This window comes from Quercus lobata, chromosome 3, assembly GCF_001633185.2.
Source record: "Quercus lobata isolate SW786 chromosome 3, ValleyOak3.0 Primary Assembly, whole genome shotgun sequence".
Lineage (NCBI taxonomy): Eukaryota > Viridiplantae > Streptophyta > Magnoliopsida > Fagales > Fagaceae > Quercus > Quercus lobata.
Genome location: NC_044906.1, coordinates 66,232,005 through 66,259,024, shown reverse-complemented (window position 1 = coordinate 66,259,024; position 27,020 = coordinate 66,232,005). Strand labels below are relative to the sequence as shown.

At 33.3% G+C, this 27,020-nt stretch overlaps 1 protein-coding gene and 1 long non-coding RNA gene across 2 annotated transcripts; both read right to left on the bottom strand.

Moving 5' to 3' along the window:
* Positions 1 to 2,927: 2,927 nt before the first annotated feature.
* On the bottom strand, positions 2,928 to 8,394 carry LOC115982937 (protein NRT1/ PTR FAMILY 2.13-like). Its single transcript, XM_031105702.1, has 4 exons — positions 7,965 to 8,394; positions 7,599 to 7,816; positions 5,074 to 5,645; positions 2,928 to 3,931 (listed from the first exon to the last, which is right to left on the bottom strand). The coding sequence occupies exons 1-4, from the start codon at positions 8,170 to 8,172 to the stop codon at positions 3,055 to 3,057; spliced, it is 1,875 nt and encodes a 624-aa protein (XP_030961562.1). The 5' UTR covers positions 8,173 to 8,394; the 3' UTR covers positions 2,928 to 3,054.
* Positions 8,395 to 21,741: 13,347 nt separating this feature from the next.
* Positions 21,742 to 26,770, bottom strand: LOC115982936. The gene is made up of 2 exons (XR_004089785.1): positions 26,057 to 26,770; positions 21,742 to 24,848 (listed from the first exon to the last, which is right to left on the bottom strand). It is a non-coding gene; the product is annotated as an uncharacterized LOC115982936 (long non-coding RNA).
* Positions 26,771 to 27,020: the final 250 nt, after the last annotated feature.

Sequence of the window (27,020 nt, the reverse complement as noted above, 5' to 3'; positions counted from 1 at the left end):
AATTCATGTTAGCCCATTAATCACCACAATTAAAAAGAATAAAAAAGTCTCTCTCCTTTTCAATGTGGGATTAAACATTTTTCACAACTCTTCATCTTCCATATTCACTCCACATCTTTACATTTATTTTATAACATTTACCCATTTGAATTATTTAATATTAAAATGTTCCAACAGATACAATAAAATTTTACAACATTTTCATAAGATCATTGTTTTTAGTTGTGGTGGGTTTGGTTGTAATATTTATTTGAGTAAAATACTATTTTAGTTTCTAAACGTTACCAAAAGTTAGTTTTTTGTTCTTAAATTTTAAAAAGTTCTTTTTACATTCTTAAATTTTGTAAAAAGTTTTTTCAAAAGTTTAGAGACAAAAATATAAATGAAAAAAAAAATCAATAGTTTAAGGATAAAAACAAACTTTTGATAAAATTTAAGAACATAAAGTAAAACATATTTAATAGTTTAGGAATAAAAATTGAACTTTTCAATAATTTAGGAACAAAAAACAAACTTTTTAAAGTTTAGGATGATTTGGATATAACTTTTATGATATTGATTCGGACATGAGTTTATGTAATACTAATTTCATTTTGAATATGTTGATGATAATAATTAAATGATTGATTATTATATAAAAAAATTTCATATGGAGTATAAGAGGGTTTATAATTTCACATGAAACGAATTTTTGCATTCAAATAGATTTAGTCACAATTTATGTGAATTTTTTTCACTTTTAGTTAATAGTGACTCATTGAACGCATGAATTCACATGATTTCAGAATTTAAGGTTTTAATTAAAACTTTAAAAATTTTAGGGTATAATTTGAAACCACCCAACTTACAACAGGGGGCCGGAATATATAATTTACCACAATTTTTAATAAAGTATAATCACTTGACGCAACTACAACTTCTAAGATTCAGCTTTTATTATATAATATTTTCCTCTCCTTTCCTTTGGCCTTTCCTTTGGTGGCCATAACTATAAGGGTTTCAGACTTTTGTGATTGTTTGGAAAAATAAAGCATCAATCATTATATATAAAAATCATTAAAATATTCATATGAATAAGCTCCAATTCTCTTTCTTTTTGGTTTCTAATAAGAGTAATGTCAAGGATATAATTTTTTTCCACAACTGCTACATATCTTAGTTTTTTTTTTAATAGTTTATTTATCTTATTTGTTTATATTTAAAAAATTTATTTTTTAATAGTTTATTTATCTTATTTGTTTATATTTAAAAACTTTATTTTTCTAGGTATAATTGTATTTTTATCCGCTTTCAACAAATAACAAAGAGACATCGACATGTAAGTCAATCTAAATGCACAATAGGAAAGATGAACAGCGGGTAATTAAAGAGCATTTTCTTGAGTCTATCATGATATCATCCATTACTAAACAAAGAAGGAGCTAGAGTTGTGGGGTAGAGATTGGGGGACATGGCTTTATACGGTCACAAAATTAGAATAGTAAGTCTACACAACTTTTTTCATAACTGTTATTTTTTGTTTTATTTATTTATGGGATTCATATATAATTGTTAAATTGATAAATAATGTGGTAGATAATAAACTGATATTAATAATGGACCCATGTCAAAGTTGACAGTAAATAATCATCTTAGGTAATTGAAAAAACCAAAGTTTTGAATAATATTGTGCATGTATGGATTACAAGAATTCTATTGGGAAAGATTATGAGCATAATTAAGGAGAATGTGACTTAATATATGTATATATATATATATATATACACACACAATTGCTTCATAATCACTTGAACTTGTGTCACTTTGATAGGCTCAAATCTTAAATAAATAAAAAAATAAAAAAATAAGACTGTATTGCATAAACTCCTCAAAGATGCATGTACGAGTCACTGTCATGGCTCTACATGAAGACGCTAAATAACATGGGAGTTCAACTTTTTATTCTTTCTATACATCTTTTTGAGTTTTGACAAGGAAAAAGATAAACCGACCGTGCACATTCTCTCCGTTACAGATTCATGATCGATCATTGCACTGGTAGATAAATACAATCCCTTCATAATCGATGTTCATATTATGAAGGATATTTTTTATGTTTCACTAATTTTTCTGTGCCATGTGGGCACGCATACACATTCAAAAAGATATGTAGCACCAAAAACCTCTCCGTAGCTAGTGCAATCATTATAGTCTCTCTAACCCTTACTTATTGCCACGTTATTCCACTGCTAGATTTCGTGATTTTCGATCCAGAAGTTGGTCACTCTCATTTTGTGCTACACATTCTCACACACTCAAAGTCACAATTATTGAAACATTTTTGGCATTTTTGGCAATGTCAAATATATACTACAAACAGCCAACCAAAAGAAATGTGCATGTCCTAGATAGTAGGGCATGCAGGTACTATGCTTACTTTTACATGTTACAACAATGACCTAATGTCAACAAAGTTACTTTGTTAGGACCACCGCCCACATGAGGTGAGTTGATACTTTTCCAAAATTTAAAGGTTTGAGGGGTTCATGGACCCAAGTTTGAGTGGTCTCGGAGTGGGGTTATACTGTTGATTGTCCAAAAAAAAAAAAAAAAAAAAACTGATGTTACTTTGTTAGGTTTTTAGTGTTGGTATGTTTCATAACACTCTCTTATAATCAAATTAAATATCTTGATTATGTTATTTTATGTTACAAAAAGAGAGAGGTTAATTTATGTATTTTTCAGTTAAAGGCTCACATGAGAGTGAAGACAAACTCACTCAGGCAAGATAAGTGGTTCGTTACTTATAACCCACTCAAGAAGATCTAAGGCTTGCTTGAGCGAGGTTGCAAGAAATAGGACATTTTCTCTATGTTTGCTAAACCCCACACAACATTTTTTTCATAATTGTTGATTTGATATATATATAATGATTTAAGTAACATCACTTTTACGTAAGTCCAACATTAATATCACATTTATTAATTATGTTCTAATTACGAGCTTACATTACAATTGAAAGAGTTTACGAAAACTCATAATAAAGCTACGTAAGTAAAACTTAGGAGATCACATTCAGGCTTTGATCGAACTAAGTTCCACATCCACATAAGGCTCATCTTCCTTTTGCAAATTGCCCCTATAACTATAATTTTTAGCACAGTATACAAAATATATCAAATTCAGGATTCCCATCCCTGCAATAACGAAGTAGTAGTAATCCAATCTTCCAACGTTAATATCATTGGTCAACCAATCAGGCCTGCTTTTTGTTCTGGTGGCATGATGAACAATGGTGACCAAAACGCTACTCAGGTAGCTAGCTCCAGCAAAGGAACAAGAAAAAAGTGAATTCCCAATGCTTCTCATGTGTTCAGGAAACTGCCTGTTAAAGAATTCAATCTGTCCAATGATATTGAAAGCCTCGCAAAACCCCATCAAAATAAGCTGTGGTGCTAGCCACATGACTGACATTGGTGCAACCCCTAAGGGTTGTGGGTGCAACATAGCTGAGGCCCTTCTTACCCTTTCAATCAATCCAGCTACAACCATTGATAGAATTGAAAACACAATCCCAATTCCCATTCTTTGGAGAAGTGTGATTCCACCATCATGTTTTGTGATTTTTCTAAGGGCTGGTATTAGGAATCGATCATAGAATGGGAGCCATAGCCCTATTGTGATGGATGATATGATTCCCATTGAGCCTGCTGGGATTTGGAAGTGTGGTCCAAGGTGACGATCCATTTTAAGGGCTTGTGACACAGTGAATGTTCCTTGTTGTGTCATTGAAATGAGGCTAATGATTCCAGCAGACCAAATTGGGATGATTCGAATCAAGCATTTGACCTCTTCGACCTGCTGTATGGCGCAGAGCCTCCATGGATTCACACAAGTCCCATCGGGCTTTAGTTCATCCTCTTCTAATACCATTGCAGCTTTGTTTAAGAATCTGAGGAAATGAATTAGGTGGTGAATTTAATTACATAAGCAAGCAAATTACATATAGCACAACTTCAAAATTGGACTTCACTAATGCTTAATTTTTTTTCCTAATTCATTTAGTCTTAAAAAACGACCCATACACAAGCAGCTAGTATTTTGGAACAATTGCATATACAACATCTCATTTACATATGATTAGATCTCACACTTGTATGTAATTATTACACAAGATAATAAATCTTTCATGCACATGTTTAAACATAACTAAAATGTTGTTGGGTGACAATTAACACCATTTATTAAATTCATAATTTTTTAAATAATTCAAACTTTTAAGATAAGTGGTAGTTTATTCTAGTATCAATGCAATGATATGAATTAAATATATATATATATATATATATATATATTTTTGGAGAATCAAGATAAAACAATAGTCAAAATGATTAAAATTGTAATTTTCTAATAATAAAAGGTTTTGGAACAATGAATAGTTTTTTTTTTTAGGAAATTACTAATAGTTTACTATATTACAAAAGTGTAAAATCTATTTTTAAAACCCAGCCATACGTTACGGTAGTTCTAGAAGCAAGTAACAGTAACTCCACTTAGTTCACTGAATCTTAGACCAAAATAATAATAATAATGAATTGGTAACGAATCTTTTTATTAAAAGAGTTTGGTTAATGTGTGCCCTTAAGTCATTCATTTTTGGAAATATTTTTTCGAAAATTAAAAAAACTGTGAGTATTTTTTTAATTTTCGAGAAAATATTTCCAAAAGTGATTAATTATTGTGTGTCCTTAAGGCACACATTAGGAAAATCCTTATTAAAAAAAGGTCTATCATAATCCACAATAGGTGTGGGCATGGGGCTAGTATATTGTGTACTGTGTGTGGGGCTTATCTGTGTGTGAGAGACCTGACATATATGCCGAGTATAAGATACAATTTTCGGTGGGCATGACGCCAGAACAAATAAAACTCAAGGGTCCTCAATTATTATCTGACATCAAACATGGTAATACAAGCCACCCCACAGTTTTTGAAAGATAATCAGTGAGTTTTTTAAGCATTCACAAAGATCATTGTACCATCAACCAATTAATATACAAGTTAGAAAAATCTTTTGTGATAGGGATGCATTACCTATAATTGTTGGTGAGAGGAAGCTTTGTCAATACAATCCCCTTCAATGGAGGATCATAAAAGATTGGACCTAGTTCACTGTCCAATGGAAGCTTAATCCCACGCTTCTTATAAGCTGCAGAAAGAACTTGAAAAATGCCAGAAAGTGGGCTTCCTTCTGCTTTGACATGCACATAAATCTTTGTTCCAATGAAGAATAATATGATTGAGAACAACATGCACAAGGTTGGCATGCCAAAGCCAATGACCCAGCTAACAGAGTCTTGGATATAAACCACAACAGTTTGAGTGAACAACAAGATCACTGTGAATGTGGTGTAGTACCAATTGAAGAAGCTGTTGATTCCTTTTCTTCCTTCATCAGAAGTTGGATCAAACTGGTCCACACCAAAAGGAATGCTACATGGCCTAACCCCACCTGAGCCTATGGACACAAAGCCAAGACCCATTATTAGAATACCCAGTTGAGCTTTGGTTGGACCTATGCATTGACCCAATTTTTGCACTTGTTTGGTGCATTGGGGAGGATGAAGCTCTGGCAGCCAGGCTGTCAAAGTCACAGTCAGCATTCCCTGTTGAATTGTGAATTATTGTTGATCAAAATTGTTAAAAGCTAGTATAATTTTGTGTATTAAACTATTTCACAGAAAGATTTGTATGAAGACTTGAAGTAAAACTACTTTAATGATGAAAGTGACATATGATATAGTACTTAATTAATTGGCACTGTGCATCAAAAAATAAATGCATGTGAAATTACTCGGTTTTTATTCAACAACTACTATTCTCTGGAATTTTGTACATATTCAATGATGTACAGGCTATATTTAAGAGATTGTTGGGACTAATCAATACTTTTTTTTTTGGGTAAAATAATCAAGGTGTCATTTAATAAAAGAAAAATGAATAAATAGGAAAAATGATATAAAACTGACTCTAAAGCGTATAAAACCGATTCTAAAGTGTATAAAGTTGACAAAATACTGGCATAAAGACAAAAATTTTCACACAAAATTTGGTATTAATGAATACTTTATTTTACCTATTAACACAACCCAATAATCAATTCCTTTTAGTATATATCATGCACTTAAATCTACCTTAGAAAAAGTACCATCTAATTAATTACATTTAAAAATTTTTTGTAGTTGATGTGTCTCATAGTTAAAGAAGTGAAGAACTAAATTAAATTGTTACTATCATTATTCTTTATAGATTTTTAAGTGTTGCAGGGGTATTCAAATCATATATAGAGTACTTTAATGAATTTTATTTATTTATTTTTTTTTTTGGACAAGAGGACTATATTGAATTAGAACACCAGAAAGTTCTATTTAACCAAAACTACGATAACAAATTAACAATACTCACTATTAAACTAGTCCAAATTGGGACACCTAGTAGGGACTCTATAGTCTATTCTGGATATGTATTATTAATGAGTCACATATGCATATTAAATATAATTGACCAAACAATTCATTATGTTTTTGCGAAGCTACCATAATAATATCAACCATCCAACTGGGTCCACGAGAAAGCAAAAGGTTAGCTTGTGCAAGAATTTTTCTTTCTACAGTTCCATATCATGCACCACAAAATCGAATTTTGGCGGTAGAGGGGTGACAGAGCCAACTCTTGAGGTTTCACTATCAACCAAAACAAAAATGAAAAAGATGTATTTGGAGTTACATCCACTGCGTTAAATACCATACATGTGTAGATAACTGTCGCACACCCTTAAAGTATTTGCCACCTAAACAAATTAAATATATCTCTTCTACATAAATCATGATGATTTGGAGGGTCTTCCAATAACATGTAGCATTTACCAAATTAACACTTGTAAATGAGAGAGTGAGAGGAATCACCACCAATGTTAGGCTCAAAGTGGTACCTCCTCTTGCCACGAGGACTTAGGGGGGTGGGGGAGGGGGGGGGGGGGTGTATTGAGCTTCAAGGGTGAGATTGGGGTGAGGTTTAGGTATTAAGATTTTTGAACTTACATAAATAAAAAATGATAATAAAAAAAAGAAAAAAAAAGTGAAAAAAAGAAAATTGTAACTTATAATAGAGATACTAAGTCAACCTTATTATGACTTAAATTAACAATTGAATATTATTATGTAAGTGACTATATTATTATAACTTTTTGATATACAACCTTTTTAATGAATTATATTTATACATGTCTTTAACCGGTAAAATTTAAACTCGCCTTTAACCAATAAAATTTGTTATAACTTTAATATATAACCTTTTTAATGAATCATGTTTATACTGGTCATTAACCGGTAAAACTTGGACTGAACTTATTATAACTTTGGTATAATGCCTTTCTAAACCATGTTTGTACTCGCTCTTACCAGTAAAACCTACTAGTAAAACCTAGAACTTAATTGCTAAAATCAGTTGTCGGATAATTCAAAGACATTACCCCTAGCCGGCTGAATAGTTTATGCTCATGCCCATGAGCTTTGGTATACCTATTACAGGATATAATTTATAAAAGAGGGGGGACATACGAAAAATAATGCGAAGGATCCAAAAGCAATAGTACTGAAGCGGCCCACATAGGAATCAGAGATGAAGGCACCAAGCAAGGGTGCAAAATTTGAGACACCAGCCCATAGGTTAAGAATATTGGCTGCAGAAACTTGATTCATGTGAAGCTCTCTGGTCAAATACACCATAAAGTTCGCCAACAATCCAAAAGATGCCATCCTTTCAAACGTTTCATTTCCTGCACGTCAAAATATATATAACGCCAACACCTTTTCTGTCAGATCACATGCATTCCTTACTGTTTCTATTTGTTTGTATTTGTGTGTGTGCGGTGTGTGTGTGTGTGTGAGAGAGAGAGAGAGAGAGAGAGAGAGAGAGAGAGAGACCTAAGATGAAGGGCATAGCCTTCCAACCACCAGGCTTTCTTTGCTTTGTATCTGAATCTGATAAGACTTTGCCATCCCTTTGTTGTTGTTGTTGCTGTTCCTTTGATGATGATGATAATCTTGAAGGTATGATTTGTAGGCATTTCATGTTGCAGAATGACCAAGATGATGAGCTTGCTGACTGTTGCTTCTTAACCTCAAGAGCCATTACTACTATATTTCTGATTTAGACTACTTTTTTATTATCGTTGGCACTCCTTTCAAGTGATATAGAGGTGCTCACTTTGATGAGGTCTGAGTTAAGGCAAGAATGTATAACCTATATATAGCACAAATATGTATGAAGGGAAGAGGTGGTGAGGGTGGGGATGATATTGAATGGGTGATGAAATTTAGTCAGTCACAATAAAAATGCTTTCTAAGAGCAATAGCAATAGTGGTGCTAAATAGCTATATAGTTATTTTTAGCACCACTAAATATCAAAATGTACCCTCCAATAGTGAAGCCAAAACTATATTTTTTAGCTCTACAATTACAGTGTACAGCTACTTTGGCTATGCATTGTATTGTAGCTGAAAGGTATAAAAAAAAAAAAAAAATTATTTTGCATTCACACTGCTTTTGTCTCTCTCCTCAGTACCTCTCCATGAATCTCCTATAATGTCCACCATGCATTCACACTACTTTTGGTTGTGGTTGTGTTTTGGTGGTTAAATGAAATATTATTTTATTGTAGTGTTTACATTATTTTATTATGTTAAAAGTTAAAATAAAACAACTGCTGTTGGGTGTGAGAAAGTAAAACAGATAAAGTGACTCTGTGGATGCTCTAAGGTAGGACTTGGACGTGTGTCATTTGATTGTGGATGGCATATTGGCTAGGACCACCAATTTTACCCAAACATTTTCACTCTGATGGTGAACTTTTTAACCATTATTAATCATGGTAGTATTCGCCTTAAAGAAGTGATAAGCTGACAACATTTTTACAATAAATTTTAAGTAGTGAGTTATTTTTTGTTCTAATTTAAATTCTCACAATTAAAAGTGGGTTCCAATTAACTCAATTTGTAAATCCTCTAATGGTTGAATAAGCGATCTGAGATTCAATCTCCACTTATACCATAAACTGACTAGTGTCTTAATCTGATGATAAAAAGTTATCATTAGAAGCGAAACTTTCTCTCAAAAAAAAAAAGAAAACTCATTATTAAAATTATTTTCATGTAATAATCAATAATAATATGTTATTTAAGATTTATAGTAAAAATATAATAAATACAGTAATTCTCAGTCTTTTCCTAGAAGCTATAGGTAGAACGTGGAATTCAAACTTGCAGACAAGATATATCATGAAGGATTCCGATATCATTAGATAGGGTTTTGATTGATTATGTACCATATAAGTTGATTCTAAAAAAAAAAAAGTACCATATAAGTTGGTACCACATGTTCAACTGATGGAACATTAAGGGGGTTGTTTGGATTTCTAGTTTCCATAACTCATAACTCTGTTTCTATAACTCATAATTCAAAAATGGTGGGACCCATGACTCAAAAGCTTGTTTGGATTTCAATAACTCTGTTTCCAATTTTTGTTTCCATCACTCAATTCTCTGATTTTTGAGTAATGAGTTATGGAAACTGAAAACACATTTTAACTATTTTTAGTTTCCATAACTCTATTTTCAATGGCATTTTTGTAATTAAACACACATAGGGGGACCCACTAGTCAGGTGAGCCGCACCTTTAGACCTTTTTTTTTTTCCACTTTTCTTTCTTCTCCATTGTTCTTCAGTTGTTCTTTCTTCTTTTTTTTTTTTTTTTTCTTCCTTCTCACTCTTGTCAGTTCTTTCTTCCTTTTTCTTTTTTCTTTTTTTTGTTCTTCATCACATAATATTTTGGTCTCCATTGGCTGGGTTCTTTTTTTTTTTTTTTTTTTTTTTTTTTTTTTTTTCACTGGGTTCGGTGAGTTTGGGTGCTGGGAGAAAAAAAAAATCTGCAGCATTGAGTGACAGGTATGGGCCCACAAACAATGTGAAAAATATTGAGTGATGATAAGTGAGTGATGGTGACAAATGAGTAGGGTATTTTAAGTGATGAGTGATGAAAAAAGAAATCCAAACAAGGCCTAATATATTTGCTTTTTTCTTTTTCTTTTTGGAGAAGAAGAGAAGATTTTTTTTGGGAGGGGGGGGGGGAGGGGAGGGGCGCTTCTTTTTGGTAAATTGAACTTAACACATTATTTAATCATATTTTTCCATTTTTGTGATAATTCCAACCTGTTTTGGTCACAAAAGTTGCAAACTTAAAAACGGAACTAGAAAATGCCATCTAATATTAAAATTGCAAATTATTGTGATATTGATTGTTCTTGAAATTTCACATCTTATCCAATATTCATATTCAAAGATTATTAATATAGGTTGGTGTAAGGACCGAGTTTGAATCCCTGGCCCAAAGGATGAATAGGCTCAAGTCTAAAAAGCCCAAAACAATAAATTTATAGAGAGTGGGTTGGAAAACTGGGCTAGAATGAGTTGGATGGCAAACAAAGTGGATTCAAGTGACAAGAACAGAAAGATAAATGGATTTCAACTAAAGAAAGTCGTCCTCGGAGAGGTCTGTGGAGATCAGTTCTTGTATCTTTATCTTAAGTATGATTACAAATTTATTTCCTAATTGCTACAGTGTTTCTCTTTTGATTTTTTCTTCCCCTTTTCCATGGAGGGTCTCTTACATTATATAGTCCCCTTTGAACGATCTTGATCCTCCATTTGTTGATCATCTAAGCCACTACTTGAGTGCTTGTCCCATCGGACACCCCTTTAGGCTCTCTGTGAGTGTGGCTAGCTAAGGCAACACTGTTTAGGGGTCTTCTCCACATTAATGCAGCTAGGAAGTTAGCTGAAGAACATTTAATGCGGTGGCAACAGCCTTTCCCTAGACATTTCTGGGTTTCCATCCCTCTTATATGTTTATAATGCATGTCCTTATTAGTGGAATTTCCTGGAAGGTCACCTTGAATGATTGGATGTACATTTGACTTGTGCTTGACTTATCTGAGGAGACAAACCTCCTCGGACCACCTTTCCAAACCTTTCCACTTGCACGTTACTTATGGGACTTTGAACTTAACGCTCTCATTACTGCTTATTCGTCCTTGAACCTATCAACATCCTCGGTCAAAGCCCAAGGCCCAATATACAATCTTGGGCCCTTATCCCTACAGACCATTCAATCACAAGGAAGTCAAAAGCTAAGGGGATGCTTAGAATTGCAGAGGCATCTGTTGAGGAGAAAAATTGTTGAACCATATCAACCCTCCAAGCCTCTGTGTGTGGGTCAATGAGCAGGGAAACCTTTGCATCATGTGAGACATTGGCCGAGCTGGATGTGAGTTTGAAAGTAGATGGTTTAGTAAGCCATTTATCCCTCCAAATATGTAGTGATCATCCATTCCCCACTTGCCATCAATGCCCTTTTTGAACAATTTTTTGAGCTACCAAGATACTACGCCAAGCGATAGAGGGATGGTTGCCTAATTCAACCGAAAGGAAATCCCCATCAGGAAATTACCATGCCTTGAAGACTCTATGGACTAGTGAGGTAGTGTTAGTTTGCAATCTCCAGCCTTGTTTTGCTAAAAGAGCAAGGTTGAAGGCTTTATGATCGCGAAAACCCAAACCACCCTCTTCCTTTGGTAGACACATCTTGTCCCAGCTCAACCAGGCCATTTTGTTTTTCTCATTTGTTTGCCTTCACCAAAATTTACATACCATACTAGTCATCTCATCCCAAAAAGAATTAGGGAGTTTAAAGATACTTATAGTATATGTTGGCACCGCTTGTGCCGCAGTCTTGATCAAGATCTCTTTTCCTGCATTGGATAACAACTTCTCTTTCCACCCCGAAAGTTTACTATCCAGCCTCACAATTAATTGATGGAATGTGTTACACATATTTTTTTTTTCCTACCAGTGATGGAAGCCCAAGGTACTTCTCATGTTACTTAAAGATCTCCACCCCAAATCTGTGCTTGATCTCATCTTGCAAATTTTGTGGTGTGTTACAATTGAAGAAGAGAGAGGACTTTTCTTGGTTTAGCTATTGGCCTGAAGCTTTCTCATATTTTTCCAAGACACCAATCAAGTTAGAACATTCTTCACCTGTGGCTTTACAAAAAATCAAACTGTCATCAACAAAAAATAGGTGTGAGATTGATGGTCCTCTGGCACATGCAGCAATTCCCTTTGTAGTTCCAAGTTCCGCTGATTTTCTTTACTTATATTTGTAGGTTGAATGGTAGTTCACACATAGACAATATATATTAATATATATATATATATAAATTTATATATATTTCTAATAAAAAAAATATACATTGATCTGTAATGTTCACTTAGTTTTTTTTATTTTGCATAGAATGCTTGACTTTTTTGAACAGTCTAAATTATAACAAAACTATAGAATTACATTAAAAAATAAAATGGACATAAAAAGTGAAAAATAAAATGTTTGTTTTCATAAACTCCGACAGGTGGTTGCCCTGTTATAGATTCTCCCTTGCAATCTATCTTTTATTTTTTCTCAAAATGTACATTTGGAATCACATATAATAACAATTGATAATGAAAAAAATAATATTAATATATATCTATATATATATATATATATATTTGTACCAGGAAAAGAAGGCAAAAATACTACTAATAAAATAAGCCTCAAAATCAAACCAAAACCACAATAATAATAATAATAATAATAAAGTTAAAAAAAGAAAAAGAAAAAAAAAAAGGAAAAAGAAGAAGAAGAAGAAGAGATGAATTTGAGCTCAAACAACCAAAATCAACCCAATACCACCAATAAGAACGCTAACCCACCAAAAATCCAACGACCCACAAAACCCATGGGCACAACCATGGGCAACCCACGAAACGAAACTAGCACTAGCACCCCTCTCTTGCAACCCACTAGATCAAACCACCGTTGAAGACCCATAAGATGAGCCATGCACCGCCACCAAAATGCCATCATCCAAAGAGGGACAAGAGAGATTGAGAGAATGGAAAGAGAAGATAGAGATGAGAGCCTGTGGAGAGGAGAGAGAGTGAATAAAAAATAAATAAATTTTTTAGCATTTTGATCCGTATCATCTCATTTTAAGAATGACATTGTAGCCCCATGCTAAATATTTTGAGATTTAAAATATTTGATGCGGTTGAGTTTTTTAGCATTTAGTATACGCGATGCTATTGCTCTCTAAGGATTGGCGCCATCAATGTAGAGTAGTAAAGATGTGTTCACAAGTTGGCCAGCGTATCATGCACTGGCACGGATCTACGGGCAATTGGGTATCATAGAAGTCCAGTTAAGAGTTAAAAACGAGACAAGCCCATCCCAGGCACAATCTTTTACCTTTGTATTTACATTGTATCCTGATTCCTAATACAATTGGCATCATAAAAAATGAGTGAAACTAAAATATTCATATTTCCAATTTGAAAAATCCTAACAATGAAATGCATGGTGCAAGTATGCAACCAATGTGGAGAATTTGGACTTTCCCCAATCATGCATGGTGCCTATTGTCACGTGGAGGTACCCAACTCAAGTACCCAACAAACATGGATCACCACTGAAGTCTTCATTTTTTTTTTTTTTTTTTTTTTTTTTTTTTTTGAGAATCATCCCCACTGAAGTCTAATGTATTGCCATGTGCCATATGCTCAAACACATATACGTATATTTAATATTTTTAGAAGGAAAATTCCACTTTCACCCCTTAATAATTTCTTTAAAATTTTCAAAACAGTTATATATGTATATATAATATTTTATTGCAAGCAACACAGTCCCTCAAGTAAATCTATGGTCATTCTCAAAAAAGAAAAAAAAAAAGAAAGAAAAAAAAGTAGAATAAGAAGAAGAAGTAAATCTATGGTCATCTAGACTTGAAAGTATAAGTTGGCATAACCGCATAAGGAGTGTAATATTATATTACAATGCATGTTAATCAAGTTTGAGGCAAATGCTAATTAATGAATAAGAGGATACTATGAAGAAAAAGAAGATTGATCAAGAGAAAGGTGATGTTTTGGTTTTTTTTGCTATTTTGTGTCCAAATTGTAGCAGTCAGTTTTGTTTTCTTATTTAAATGAATGAAGACACTATTTTGATTTTAACAAATGAACATTTAATTTTTATATAATTTTGAAATGTTTCCAAATTATTTTGATAGTGATACAAGGTAAATCAAATAAAGTTTTTGAGCATATCAAGGAAATCACTTAATAGGGGGTGTTTGGTTTGCTATTATGTATCCTTAATGTAATGCACATTACAATAATGTGACATTAAAGTTATTTGTTTATTTTATTTTATTTAACATTACCATAATTTAAAACTATAAAATATATCATATCATCTTAATTTTATTATCTTCCTAAATAATGTAATGTTGTTTTCTTGTATTAATATTGCAATAACGTAATATTATGACGTAATATAACATTATAGCGAACCAAACGCCCTCATACCTTATCAAGGACATACCATTAACGGTTGCATGACTTATTATAGGTTCAAATGCAACTCAAATCCCATTTACGGTGTGTGTGTATATAATTAAGAAATCTCATGAGTTATGGAATAATTAGACCGTAAATCAAAAGGAAATTTTCATTCAAATTAATTAAGAAAGAAATTTCTTAAGGAAAGAATCTTTTTTTTTTTTTTAAAGAGTATAAAAGAATTTTTTTTTTTTCATTTTTATGATGTAAGGACTGAGTTCGAGCACTTCTTCTGTTGGATGAGTGGTCTCAAGCCCAACTAGCCCAATACAATAAATTTGTAGATAATGGGTTTAAAAACTAGGTCTTAGTCAGGATTACAACAACTAGACACGGTTATGTATGGATTGAATGACAAGGATATAGACTAAAGCATGAAATTTTGTCCTCGGGCGCTTCGTCCGAGGAACTTAGTGTTCTTCTTCTTCCTTCAATACTAGGTTATAGAGGTTTCCAAAATCGTGCAAATTGCTACTGTCTTCTCCTTTTCTTTTTTCTTTCGCTTCTTTTTCGATCCCTCATTCTTGGAGGATCTCTCACATTATATATTTATTTCTAGTCGATCTTAGCCCTCCATATGTTGATCATGCAGGTCATTACTCGAGTGCTCGTCCCATTAGCCACCTTTCCAAACCCTCTGTGAGTTGCGGCAACCAAGACCGCACTATTCAGAGGTCATTTCTTCATTAATGTGGCCAGAACGTTAGTTGGATGCATTCAATGCAAAGGTGACAGTTTCTCCTTGAATTGTTCCTACACCATACTCCCATGGGTATCCTATTGTACTTGTCCTTTTTCTGAGGGTGCTCTGGGAGGCTACCTTTGCCGGCGTGCTGTTCTTTTCTCCTGGGATTTGGGATGCCGAGAACAGGATCGTCCTCGGCAACGTTTCTAGGCTATTTGGGCTTTTTTTGTTTGTCCTCGGCCATTTCTCCCTCCTCGGCGTGGGCCTTAGGCTTGGTATAAAGTGAGCCGGGGTTGTCAAATTCTTTGGCCCCACATATGATATTTTATAATCAACATAATCACTAAAATACATAAGTATATTATTATACTCTAGGACTAACAAACTCATTGTTGAGTTCAAATCTTCTATCCCACTTTTCCTGCTCCACTATATACTACACAAATAAAAACATGCCACATGTCCATCTAATTTATTAAATGTTAAATTTATGCCTTTTATTATTTCAATTACCTAAATATGATGAGTTATTTATTTATTTATTTTAGGAAATTGAAATAATAAAAGACATAAATTTAGCATTTAATAAATTAGATGAACATGTGGCATATTTTTATTTGTGGAGTATATAGTGGAACAGAAAGAGTAAGACAGAAGATTTGGACTCCTATTTGCATACAGGTATGGAGTTTTATTCCCCTTATTTTATAAAATGATTAATAATGTATAACTCAAATAAATAAAAAATTTGTTTCGTTGAAATTACGTTTCTTTTTTTTAGTTGCCCTGTTAAATTCTCTTTAACAAAGAAGACCCAAATACAGATTTGGCTAACTATTATTTAATAATACTTCTTTTAAATAACAAATACCTTATAGAACTTTTTCAACATTTTTTTTTAGACGAGTCTAAATTTGGTGAGGATGGGGTGTAAAACCCATGTTTTACACTATCCAATATGTGATTGCTACATCAGCATTTTACTTAAAATTCAATACATCATACCACACCAAATAACATCTCAATAAATTCCCAATTTAGTTAGATTTATATATGGGTATTAGAATTGATTGGGTGTAGTTATACTTATTCTTAATGTCTACTTATATTATCTTAGATTAAAAAGGAAATAATTACTATTTAACAAAATATTAAAATTCAAATTGTACAGGTCGATAATTAGTTTTAATTCATTCTTAAAAAAAAAAATTAAATAAAAAAAACTATTTTTTATATAATATGAGTCAAAGGTTGATTTTACATATCTAACCCTATACTCTGCTTAAAACTTCAGTCATTGTCTGCCCCCTCTACCTGCAGGGTGACACTAACTAACAAGATAGCCTTGCAAAGTTTTGCAAACCAACTCCGAAATCCGAATTTATAGAGCTTTGGGACTTGAAAATGGCAGACCGTACATGATTAAACTCTTCGAGTTTTCTGTGTTGTTGGAATAGCTGATACGAAGCTCGACGAGCTCCAATTCCTGTCCAATCCAATCCTCAACACCTTCTCCAAAATCTCTTCTTCTCTTCTCTAAAGCTATATACACATTACACATTCTCTAATCTTTGTCTCTATATGTGTGTGTGTGTGTTTGATTGTACAAAAATAGAATTCTAATGTAGTGCTTCATTTTGTGAATTGGATTCATAGATAAATAGCTTTGACATTTATTATGTATTTAGCTTTTGGTATTTATTTATCATGTATAATGTATATATATTTAAGTCAAAGCATAGTGAAAATCCGAATTGAATTTAAATTAGCTTCTATTTGTAGTCTAATTTTGCAATTGGCTTCCATTTTGTTTTCATAATTTTGATGCCAAGTCACATAATACTCAAATTGTAAGCCATAAGTCCACCTCACTCATGCCATTCTATTGTTGAATGTTTTCTTGTGTAACCACGGATTACAACCTAGTTTTTGTTTAAATTGGTTGTCTGATTCCTTAAATTTTTTTTTTTTTTTTTTTAAACTACATAAGTAATATTGCCAATCATTTATCTATCTTAAAATCCATAGGCAGGAGGTCAACCAAATTAAACATTGTATAGTAAAAATAAAGCTCTGAGTGTAACTCATATCACTTTTTACTTTTTATACTTATCAAATGGTCAAAGTTCATTTACATAGTGTAGCTATTTTTAGGGTCACATCCTCTGTTATAATATGGGCATTAGGTTTATCCCTTTTCCTACTTAATTTTTTTAAGTACACAAAATAATTTATGAATATTTCTTATAATGAATTACATGACATTTTTTTTTTTTTGTGAAGGAAAAAAAAAAAAGATTTCTTAATTTTAGCCTGTAAGTGATTTTTGTTCTTGAAGTTTAAAGTGATTACTTTTAGTCCTTTGATGACGTGACCAATTTAAAAACCAACTCCATCATCAATCCACACTTCATAGAGGCTAAATGTAATCACTTTAAATTATAAGGACCAAAATTACTTATGAGCTAAGTTTTAGGAGTCAACAATGTATTTTGGTAGTTAGTTAGTTTGGTTTTGCATAGATATATGCAATACATTGTTTGGTGTTTGGACCAAAATTGCTTATGAGCTAAATTTTAAGGATCAACACTATATTTAGGTACTTGAAATCTTGCATAGACCTTGTGGACAAGGTCTTTCTTAAGGGAAGTGAATGATAGGAGCTGAAAGTCAATCATGCTGAGCAAGAGTTAGTTATGCTGAGCTTGGACTTATTTTGTTATGGTTGTTTTAGGTAGTTAGTTGGTATAACTAATTGGCAGTTAGTAGCTTTAACATGCGTTTGGCTAATGCGTTTACAAGTTGCTTTTTGCATTTTATCACCTAGGTCTCACGGCACTGTTCACGAACCCCACAAACTTTCAGCTGAAGCTACAATAGTTTCAGCCAAAAAAATCAACTAGTTTAAAATTTATTTTGCTACAGTGTTTTCAACAATAAGTTTTCAATTTGCAGAAAAATAAGCGGTATTCAAACGGACTTTTAGTGTAATGATATTGGCATTGTAAAGCATATAAAGGGGATTATATAAATTGTAAAGAATCATTCAGAATGTTAATGCAAAACCTCTCTCTCTACAATTTCCTTAGGAGATCTAGTTCCCTCGAAGAAGAACTCAACTCTCTCTATTTTTCTTGAATTGAATTGATTGTACCAGTGTCACAATTTCAACCTTCTCCTTGCGCTTAAATATCTTTGTTTACCTTGTACAATTAAAGTTGTTCGTGTTTTATAGGTGAAGTTGTATCCTTGTCATATTAATGACTCTGAGTTTGCAAATGCATTGGTCGACTGAATTCTGAGGATTCCAGTTTTCAGCAAATTGCTAGTCCTGAAGCCAATCAAGAATTTCACAAAAATACTGTTTCCAAGATGAATTCATCAAGCTTTGGGGCCATTCTCTACCGCCCAAGTGACTTCCCAGATGCAAGACCGGGTTGTAGTTTTAGAACTTGAATTCCATATGTTACGTATGACAGTACAGCTCGATAAAATGAGGCACTAGAATTTTTGACAACCAATTTTATCTCTAAAAAGGGATACTCAAGTGGACAGGACATGTACAAATTAGACTACATTGATGGAAATTGACAAGGCAAAGTCAATACAATATGACATAAGCATCCATTATATAAAAGATTAACAAAGCAATTAATATTTCCAATATACTGTCACAAAAACCAGCAATTACTACTTCAAACATTTTAAGTAGTCTTATTTGTGATTTAGATTTTATTATGAGAAAAGCCATGTCAATACGTATAACTTGATTACAAATTAACTAAGAAAGCAAAATAAGAATGAACTTATTACTTTTGTATCACAAGGTTTCAATTACCAGATACCATAGTAGTACGGAGTAGATGTTGTTCTTTGTCATGGTGGACTCAGAGCTAACCAGTTACCAACTATTTTTACAACAGTAACTTTACAAAGAACCAGGTCAAGTAAGGGAATTCCAATACTAGGAGCTAGTGCAGGGACATATCTGCAAAGTTTGAGGAGGCTGGTGGTGTTGATCTTATAGTGTTGTACAACTCAGGTCGCTTTCACATGGCCTGAAGGGGATCCTTAGCTGGCTTATTGCCTTTTGCTGATGCAAATGCCATAGTACTTGTCATGGCCAATGAAGTGTTACCAGTAAGTTTCAACTGCTTGCTTGAATTAAAAGTTGTTTATTAGGAAGCTTTTTATTAAATCATCTGGAAACATTGCCTTAAACTTCTGCTAACTTTCACTTACGTGACTAAGCATTTATTCAAACTAAAGTTCAAAATTTTGGTAGTAAAAGGAGTTGAGGGAACTAAGTTATATAAGAGGGACAGTGGATCATCACCAGTTTATGGCAATTTTAACCAACGTCTGACTCAAAAGAAACGTTTGAATCCTATGAATCAAGAACTTGATATTTGTTGAATTTTTCAGATCATAAGAGAAGAGTTGAACATCCTTCTTCTAACTTGTAATTTATACCGAAAGTTCAATCAATTGGATTCGGACGGTAAAGGTAATATGTTTCAATATGAGATCATTTGGTCAATTATCAACATTTTATTGGCCTAAGAGATTTGGTTGATATATTTATTTTAACTCTTATTTCTGTCTCAGTTATCTTCTATATTTGTGGGATGATCAATATAACTTAAAATAAACTTGGAAAAACCTGCTTGGTTATGTTTCTAAAAGTCAATTTCTGCTCCCCTTTTTTGTAAAATTTGTTACTGACATGGAGCTTACAAGCATGTATAGGAGGTGAAAAAGGTACCAGTTCTTACTGGAGTCTGCTACTGATCCTTTACGCCGAACGGATTACTTCCTAAAGCTGGTGGAGTCAATTTGATCCTCTGGGGTGCAAAATTTTCCAACTATTGGGCTCTTTGATGGTAATTTCAGACAAATTCTTGAAGAAAACGGAATGGGATATGGGTATGACCTCACAGAAATTTTTTCCCTCATTTATACCATTATGGTGTTTTTTTGTGCCTATTAAAATAATAAAAAAATAATTTGAATATATCAATGTTACCAAAAAAAAAAAAAACACACAAATACATGAAGTATTATAATTTTTTTCTACTTACAAAGAGAAAAAGAAAAAAAAAAGGACTAATAGCATGTAAATTAGGAACTTAGAGTACTAAAATGAGTGTAATAAAGTGAGAGAGAGTCTAAATTGAGAGAGAGAGATAAAAGGAGAGCAAAATTGTTGTGACACTAAAGCCAAAGAGAGCATAACTACCATAACCACTAAGGAGAACTAATGACAATAATATTTCCCTGAGTATCATTTTTAAAGGAAAAATAAAATTATGGATTATTTTTATTGAATGGGTGAACGAGTTACAAACAAATTTGAATGATTAGAGATTTTTATCTTTTTGTTTTTAATAGACTTTTTGTTAAGTAATTTATTCACTTGTTGTTTGTTTGAGTTATTTTTGTTGTTATTTGGCCTAAATTTTATTGATGTAATTTAAGCATTTGTTTTTGTTTAAGGGGTTAAGAATTATATTTAAGGGCCAAAATGATTTTGAGAGTAATAATATGACCACAAATTTTTTAAATAAATTTTGTGTGAAAAGCTATTATTGATAGGTAAAAAAATTATGTTACTATTGAATCCATATTGAATCATAATTATAATTAGTAATAACTTAATATATAAAATTTGCTGTAAAATTATTATGAAAATATTGCGGATGCAGTATTATACTTTTTTCTTTTATCAACATATTTTTATTAGAAATGTCACAATATGTTAGTTATATTTTTATTAGGGAGGTTACAATATGTCAGTTTAGCAAGTATATATGTATATATGACAAGTGGCTGAGCTATCTAACAATACATTTTGATGAAAAGCTCGGAAGTGATAAAAAAATGAAAGTTTTAACATCATAAAGTCAAGAGAAAAAGAAAGCATTGCAAGAAAAGTAAAGAAAACAAAGAATGTACTAGAAAAACCCTTAGAAATTGATGAAAAACCATGGGTGAGCAAGAGGGAATGTCCCTTACTATTTCAATCTCTCTATTATGTGAAAAATAGAAGTTTCCTTGTACAATAATGGTGCTCTTCCTAAAATAGAGATCTTTTCTCCACCTCACTTCCTTACAAACTTTCTACTCTTTTCTCTAATGTTCTCTTCGGGTTCTTCTCCTAATGGTCTAGCAACATGTTCCTCTTATAGTCTGAGAAATGTTGCCAAGTACAAAAAATAGGTGTCAAACCATGATTCCTCTATTTGAATCCTAATACAGCTGTTGTACTATGTAGTGACTCTAGGAAAGAGTGAGCATGCCTAAGTCAGGGTAGCGACGTAGAGAGTGACCTTACCACTATGTAGGGAGCAATCCTTGAACAAGAAAATGGACATCAAGAGCATTGAAAGTGATGCATGTGTCCTTAATAGTGGTCCAACACAAACACAACCTTTGGCATGGATCAAAGATCCTTTACCCCAGCCAACATTTCCTCTCTTTTTGCTCACAGTCATTCCACGTGTAGAGTCTAAATCCAGTCATGTCAGCATTCCCACGTGTAGGTTGGTATACTATACAATATATATTTTTTTGATTTGGGATTTTTTTTTTCCTTCTTTATATTAATTTTCTGAGGGTTTTTTTTTTTTTTTTAATTACCAAATTCGAAATTTTAGGCTGAACTAATTAAAATTTGTGGTGTATTTGTTTTCTTCAAAAATCTAGGGGGGTCGGCAAATATATTTTGCAAATAATTTATGAATTTGTTAAGATTGTAAGAAGGAAATTCAAAAAATCAGTGGCCCCCTGACCCCTACTAGCTCTGCCAATACTCTTCTTTGGGATTATCTTCTCCCTCACACCAGAATTGAACTAAAAAGTTCGAAATTTCCTCCTTAAGAATATGGCCTGCAATAACTATTAGGATAAAAAATAAAATATTGCAAACATATAAAATATAATAAATAAAAAAATTCTCTAAATTAATAAAATTTCATAAAACTATCTCACTATCAATGAGATCTAAAAGTTGCTTTCCAATTAAGTCCACAATATTAAATTGTGAGATTTCAAATCTAGTAGCACCTCCCAGTATGTTACTTGGAATGATGATTCGATTCCTTAAAGTCCTTAGCAAAATATCTCTAAAACCGTTTAGAAATCTAGTATTCTTATCCCAAACAAGATGTCTCCTCGTCAAAAAACTCCGAAAATCATTCTCCCTTCCACTTAAGGTAGTCTATTTTAAAGAACTCATTCTTAGGTAGAAAACCAAATAACTTAACACCACTTTCCTTTGCAAGTTGGACATCACGACCCATTGTAGAGAACGAATTTACCACCGTATTACAATGTTTGCTAACCCATTCAAGCACCCTTCCCCTCAAGTAACTCATCTCATGGCTTTTTTAGGGTTTTGTCAATCTCTGTATCCTTCAAAACCTTATTTGGAACAAGATTTTGAGGGATATAGAGCCTATACAACTAAATATGAAAATCCTTCCAGCCATGTCGATCTAGAACTAACTTCGCCTATCAACACATGGCCTTCACATCAACTCCACAATGTCGACAATATCTTCTTTTCTTTTTTATCGATAAAAGAGCATGATGAACCACAACATAGTGGATAGTAAGCTTGATTGACCACAACAAGCCTAGTACCAGTCAACTTTTTTCCTGAATTTTCTCAGTATCTTTGCACCTCAGCATCCTTAAAAGATAAGAAGAATCTCCCAAAATCCCTCGGAATTTGCAATAGAAGGCAAATAGCATGTGTAAGACTTTTTAAGCCTAAAAAATAAAATAAACTTCATTGACAAAATATATATATATATATATATATATATATTTTCAGGCTCAAAAAGTCTTACACGTTGTTTGCCTTTTATTGCAAATCTGAGAGATTTTGCTAAATGCTTCTTATCTTAAGGATGTTGTGGTGAAGAGATATCGAGCCAATTCAGGAAAAAAGTTGGCTGGTACCGAGCTTGTAGTGGTCGATCAAGCTTGCTACCCATTATGTTGTGGTTCATCGTGATTTTCTATCGATAAAAAAAAAAATATATATATATATATATATATATATACTGAGGACATTGTAGAGTTGGATATGAAGGCCACCTGCCAATGGGCAAAGTTATAGATCAATATGGATTGAAGGATTTTCATATTCAATTGGATATGCTCCATATCCCTCAAAATCTTGGTCCAAATAAGGTTTTGAAGGATATAGAGATTGACAAAACTGTAAAGAAACTAAGAGATGACTTAGGTGAGGGGAAGAGTTATAGTGTAGAGCTTGAATAGATTAGCAGACACTTTAATACAGTAGCAAATTCGTTTGCAACAATGGGTTGTGATATCCAACTTGCGAAGGAAAGTGGTGCTAAGTTATCTGGTTTTCTATCTAAGGAGGAGTTTTATAAAATGGACTACCCTAAGTGAAAGGGAGAAGGATTTTTAGAGTTTTTTTATGATAAGACATATCATATTTGAGATAAGAATACTGAATTTCCAAATAATTTTAAAGCTATTTTGCTAAGGACTCTCAGGAATAGAATTATCATTCCAAGTAACATATTAGGAAGTGCTACCAGATTTGAAATCCCACAATCTAATATTGTGGACCCAATTAGAAAGCAACTTTTGGATCTCATTGATGGTGAAATAGTTTTATGAACTTTTTTTAATTTAGAGAATTTTAAGAGTTTTTATTTATTTATTCTATTTTATATGTTTGCGTAATATTTGACATTTTTTGTTTCTTTTCATTTCCTAATAGTTATTGCAGAGCTTAATGAGGAAATTTCGAGCATTTTTGCTCAAAATTTCTTCTCAAATTTCTGTTCTTGCTCTTCTTCTCATCCTTTTGGACTTCTCATGCCCAATACATCAAACCAGGCGGTATGATCCTTTCCTGGGCCTAGACTACATTCTCCAAATGGGAGGTTCAGGTTGGATTTCATACCGCTGACTAACTACACAAATTTGAATGTACTTTTAGTTTTATCCAATGATTCGTTTCAAAATATATGGTATGCAATTCCAAGCATTCCTATTATTAACGACTCTGACAAGGTTATTTTGGAAAACAAGGATGGAGCATTGAGAATTAGGTGCCAATTAGGTGGGATTCCTATTAAGCTATGCTCTTTCGCTACCAATAAGACTGTCGCTACTTTATTGGATTCTGGCAATGTATCTACAAAGCGGGTGTTATGGCAAAGTTTTGATCATCTGGAATCCGTGCTCATACAAGGAATGAAATTAGGGGTCAACCACAAAACTGGTCAAAATTGGTCACTCACACCACGGTTAACTTTGAATATCCTAAACCAGGGGAATCAAGTACAGAAACATTGTGTAGACCAGCAATAGCCATTTATCTAAACCAAAACTAAAAATATTTCATCCCATTCACTTAAAAATGCAAAATAGGCAGACTCACACAGAGCAACTACAATCAGATGATTCCTTCTAAAATCGGATCATTGCATCTGCATCATCCTCGTGGTCATCATCATCATCACCACCGTTATTATCACCATTGTGGATCTTAGCCACACAATGGCAACGAATTACAATCATTGAACTGACCCGCTAACATTAATCACAGGAGTGATTGATTTAGCCAATGATTTTTCTGCATCAAATTAGGAAACAGTCATTTTTACTATATTCTAACCCCAACTAACACGTCAAGTCAAAATCACAAATAATTCCAATGTCAATTCCTTAAAAACAAAGGTTTTACCAAGCAGCTACCTAAATTTCAATGCTTTGAAAACCACTACTACCAAAAAACCTATTCAATTCCTCAATGCCTCTGTTTGGTAGCCAAGAAAATGAAAAGTATAATAAAATAAAACAAAATCTTTAGCATCAGATTTTTCGTAAATAGGAATCCCAGATAGAACAACCTCCACCAAATTAAGCCTGACACAACTATTTACCCTACTCAACCGTGACATTCAATTTTTTAGAATCCCCAAAATGAGATTCAAACTCGTTTTTTTCCATTACTATTTTTTTCACCCTTCGCAGCAACTAAAAAGAAACAACATACTAAATCTGCATCAAGAACTCAGTCATCAAATCAACTCAAAAAAAAACAAAAAAAAACAAAAAAAACAAATCTCCTTCAAAACAAAAAAGAAGAAGAAGAACGTGAAACACACAGAGTTGAAAAAAACAGAGCCTAAAAAGAAACATGTATGAGCCCTTTTATTTAAAAAGGTGGGCTGAAAGTTTACGAAAAAGAGATGGGTTTAAAGACAAAGGGGAAGGACCTGGGCTTGAACCCACAGCCTGGCCTCAAGTCATCCTCGGGTTGGGCCTAAATGCCAATGGAATAAGATCAAAACAAGGGTTTAGACCTAAATGAACTGAGGTCCCTTACGGAATGGGCCTAAAGCCCAACCCTCAACCCAAACTGACCCGAATAGGGGGTCTAGGTGTCCGGGCCAGGCTCAACTTTTTACTAACCCTTTCTCTAGAACCTTCTCTGTATCTTCACACGGCCCCACTTTCTCATCCTCTTCTCTATCCCTAACCTCTGAAGCTTTCTCAACAGACTCCCATGGCCGCCTCTCAAGCTTCATCACTGGTTCACCCCTCACCAAGACTCTCACTGAGCTCTCTTCCTCCCACTCTAAACATCAAATGCTTCCTCTCATGAAGTCATTTTATGATTTCATGAAAGTTTCAGGTCAAAATACAATTTGGAAAACATTTGGAGGTTGAAATGAAATTTTGGTAAAACAATTTAACCTCTCTTCGCTCTAAGCCTTCAGCCACCATGATACATGCTCACCAAAGCACACGCAAGCACAAAAAAGCTCGATAGCTTACCTTATGTGAAGCACGTGTTGTTCACGCGCCTCAAGCCACGAACCCACGCGCCACCACAGCCATAGTTCTCGATCGATCCGTGATATCCTTGGCCTCCACACCATCGATCCATCAATCACGCGCCGTTTGGGGCTCTCATAGTAGCTAGATCGGGATAGAGGGAGAGTTTGAGAGTTAGGGTTTGGGGAAATCGGACAGAGAGAAGTGTTTGCCTCGAGTTTAGGCCAGGAGAGAGAGAGAGAGAGTATGTGCCATCGGTGTGTTGGGTTATTTGAATTGAAAGTTCAACAAGCCCAGTCCTCCATCTCACCGCCGACCTAAGCTCTCTCCTCACCCATTCCGTCCAAACTCAAGATCAGACACCACAACCAAAAACCCACTACCAGAGACTAATGAAAGAGATAGACTGACAGAAAATCAAGATTGGCACACCGAAACTCAAGATCGACTGCAACTGGAAACCCAAAACCAACCGAAACTCAAGATTGGTACCATCACTGAAAACCCATAGCCGCCGAAACTCAAGCTCACCTGTCTTTATTGTTGCATGTGTAAACTCTAAGAGATGAAAAAAATGATGCGAACTGCAAATTTGGAAGTTGCAGTGACAGTGAGGAAACAAATGGGAGAAAAGTGAGCTGAAGAAGAAAAAAAAGACGGGTAGAAGTACATGCTGTATAGATTTCTTTAAAGAATATGTGGTGTAGATTTAATCTTGGAAAGGAGAGTCTTGGGGAAATAAATGTTTTTTTTTTTAATCTTAAATAATAAAATGTTGATATTTGTTTCAATTCTATTGCTATTTTACTTGATATTTTCTATCTTTTAAATTTTTAATCAATGTGACTTTTTTTTTAGCAAAAAAATATGATTGCTTTTTTTTTTTTTTTAATGGTTTTTCAACGTTAAGACATTAATTTGACTTAAATTTACAACTAATTGCCTTCAATATTGAAAAAAAAAA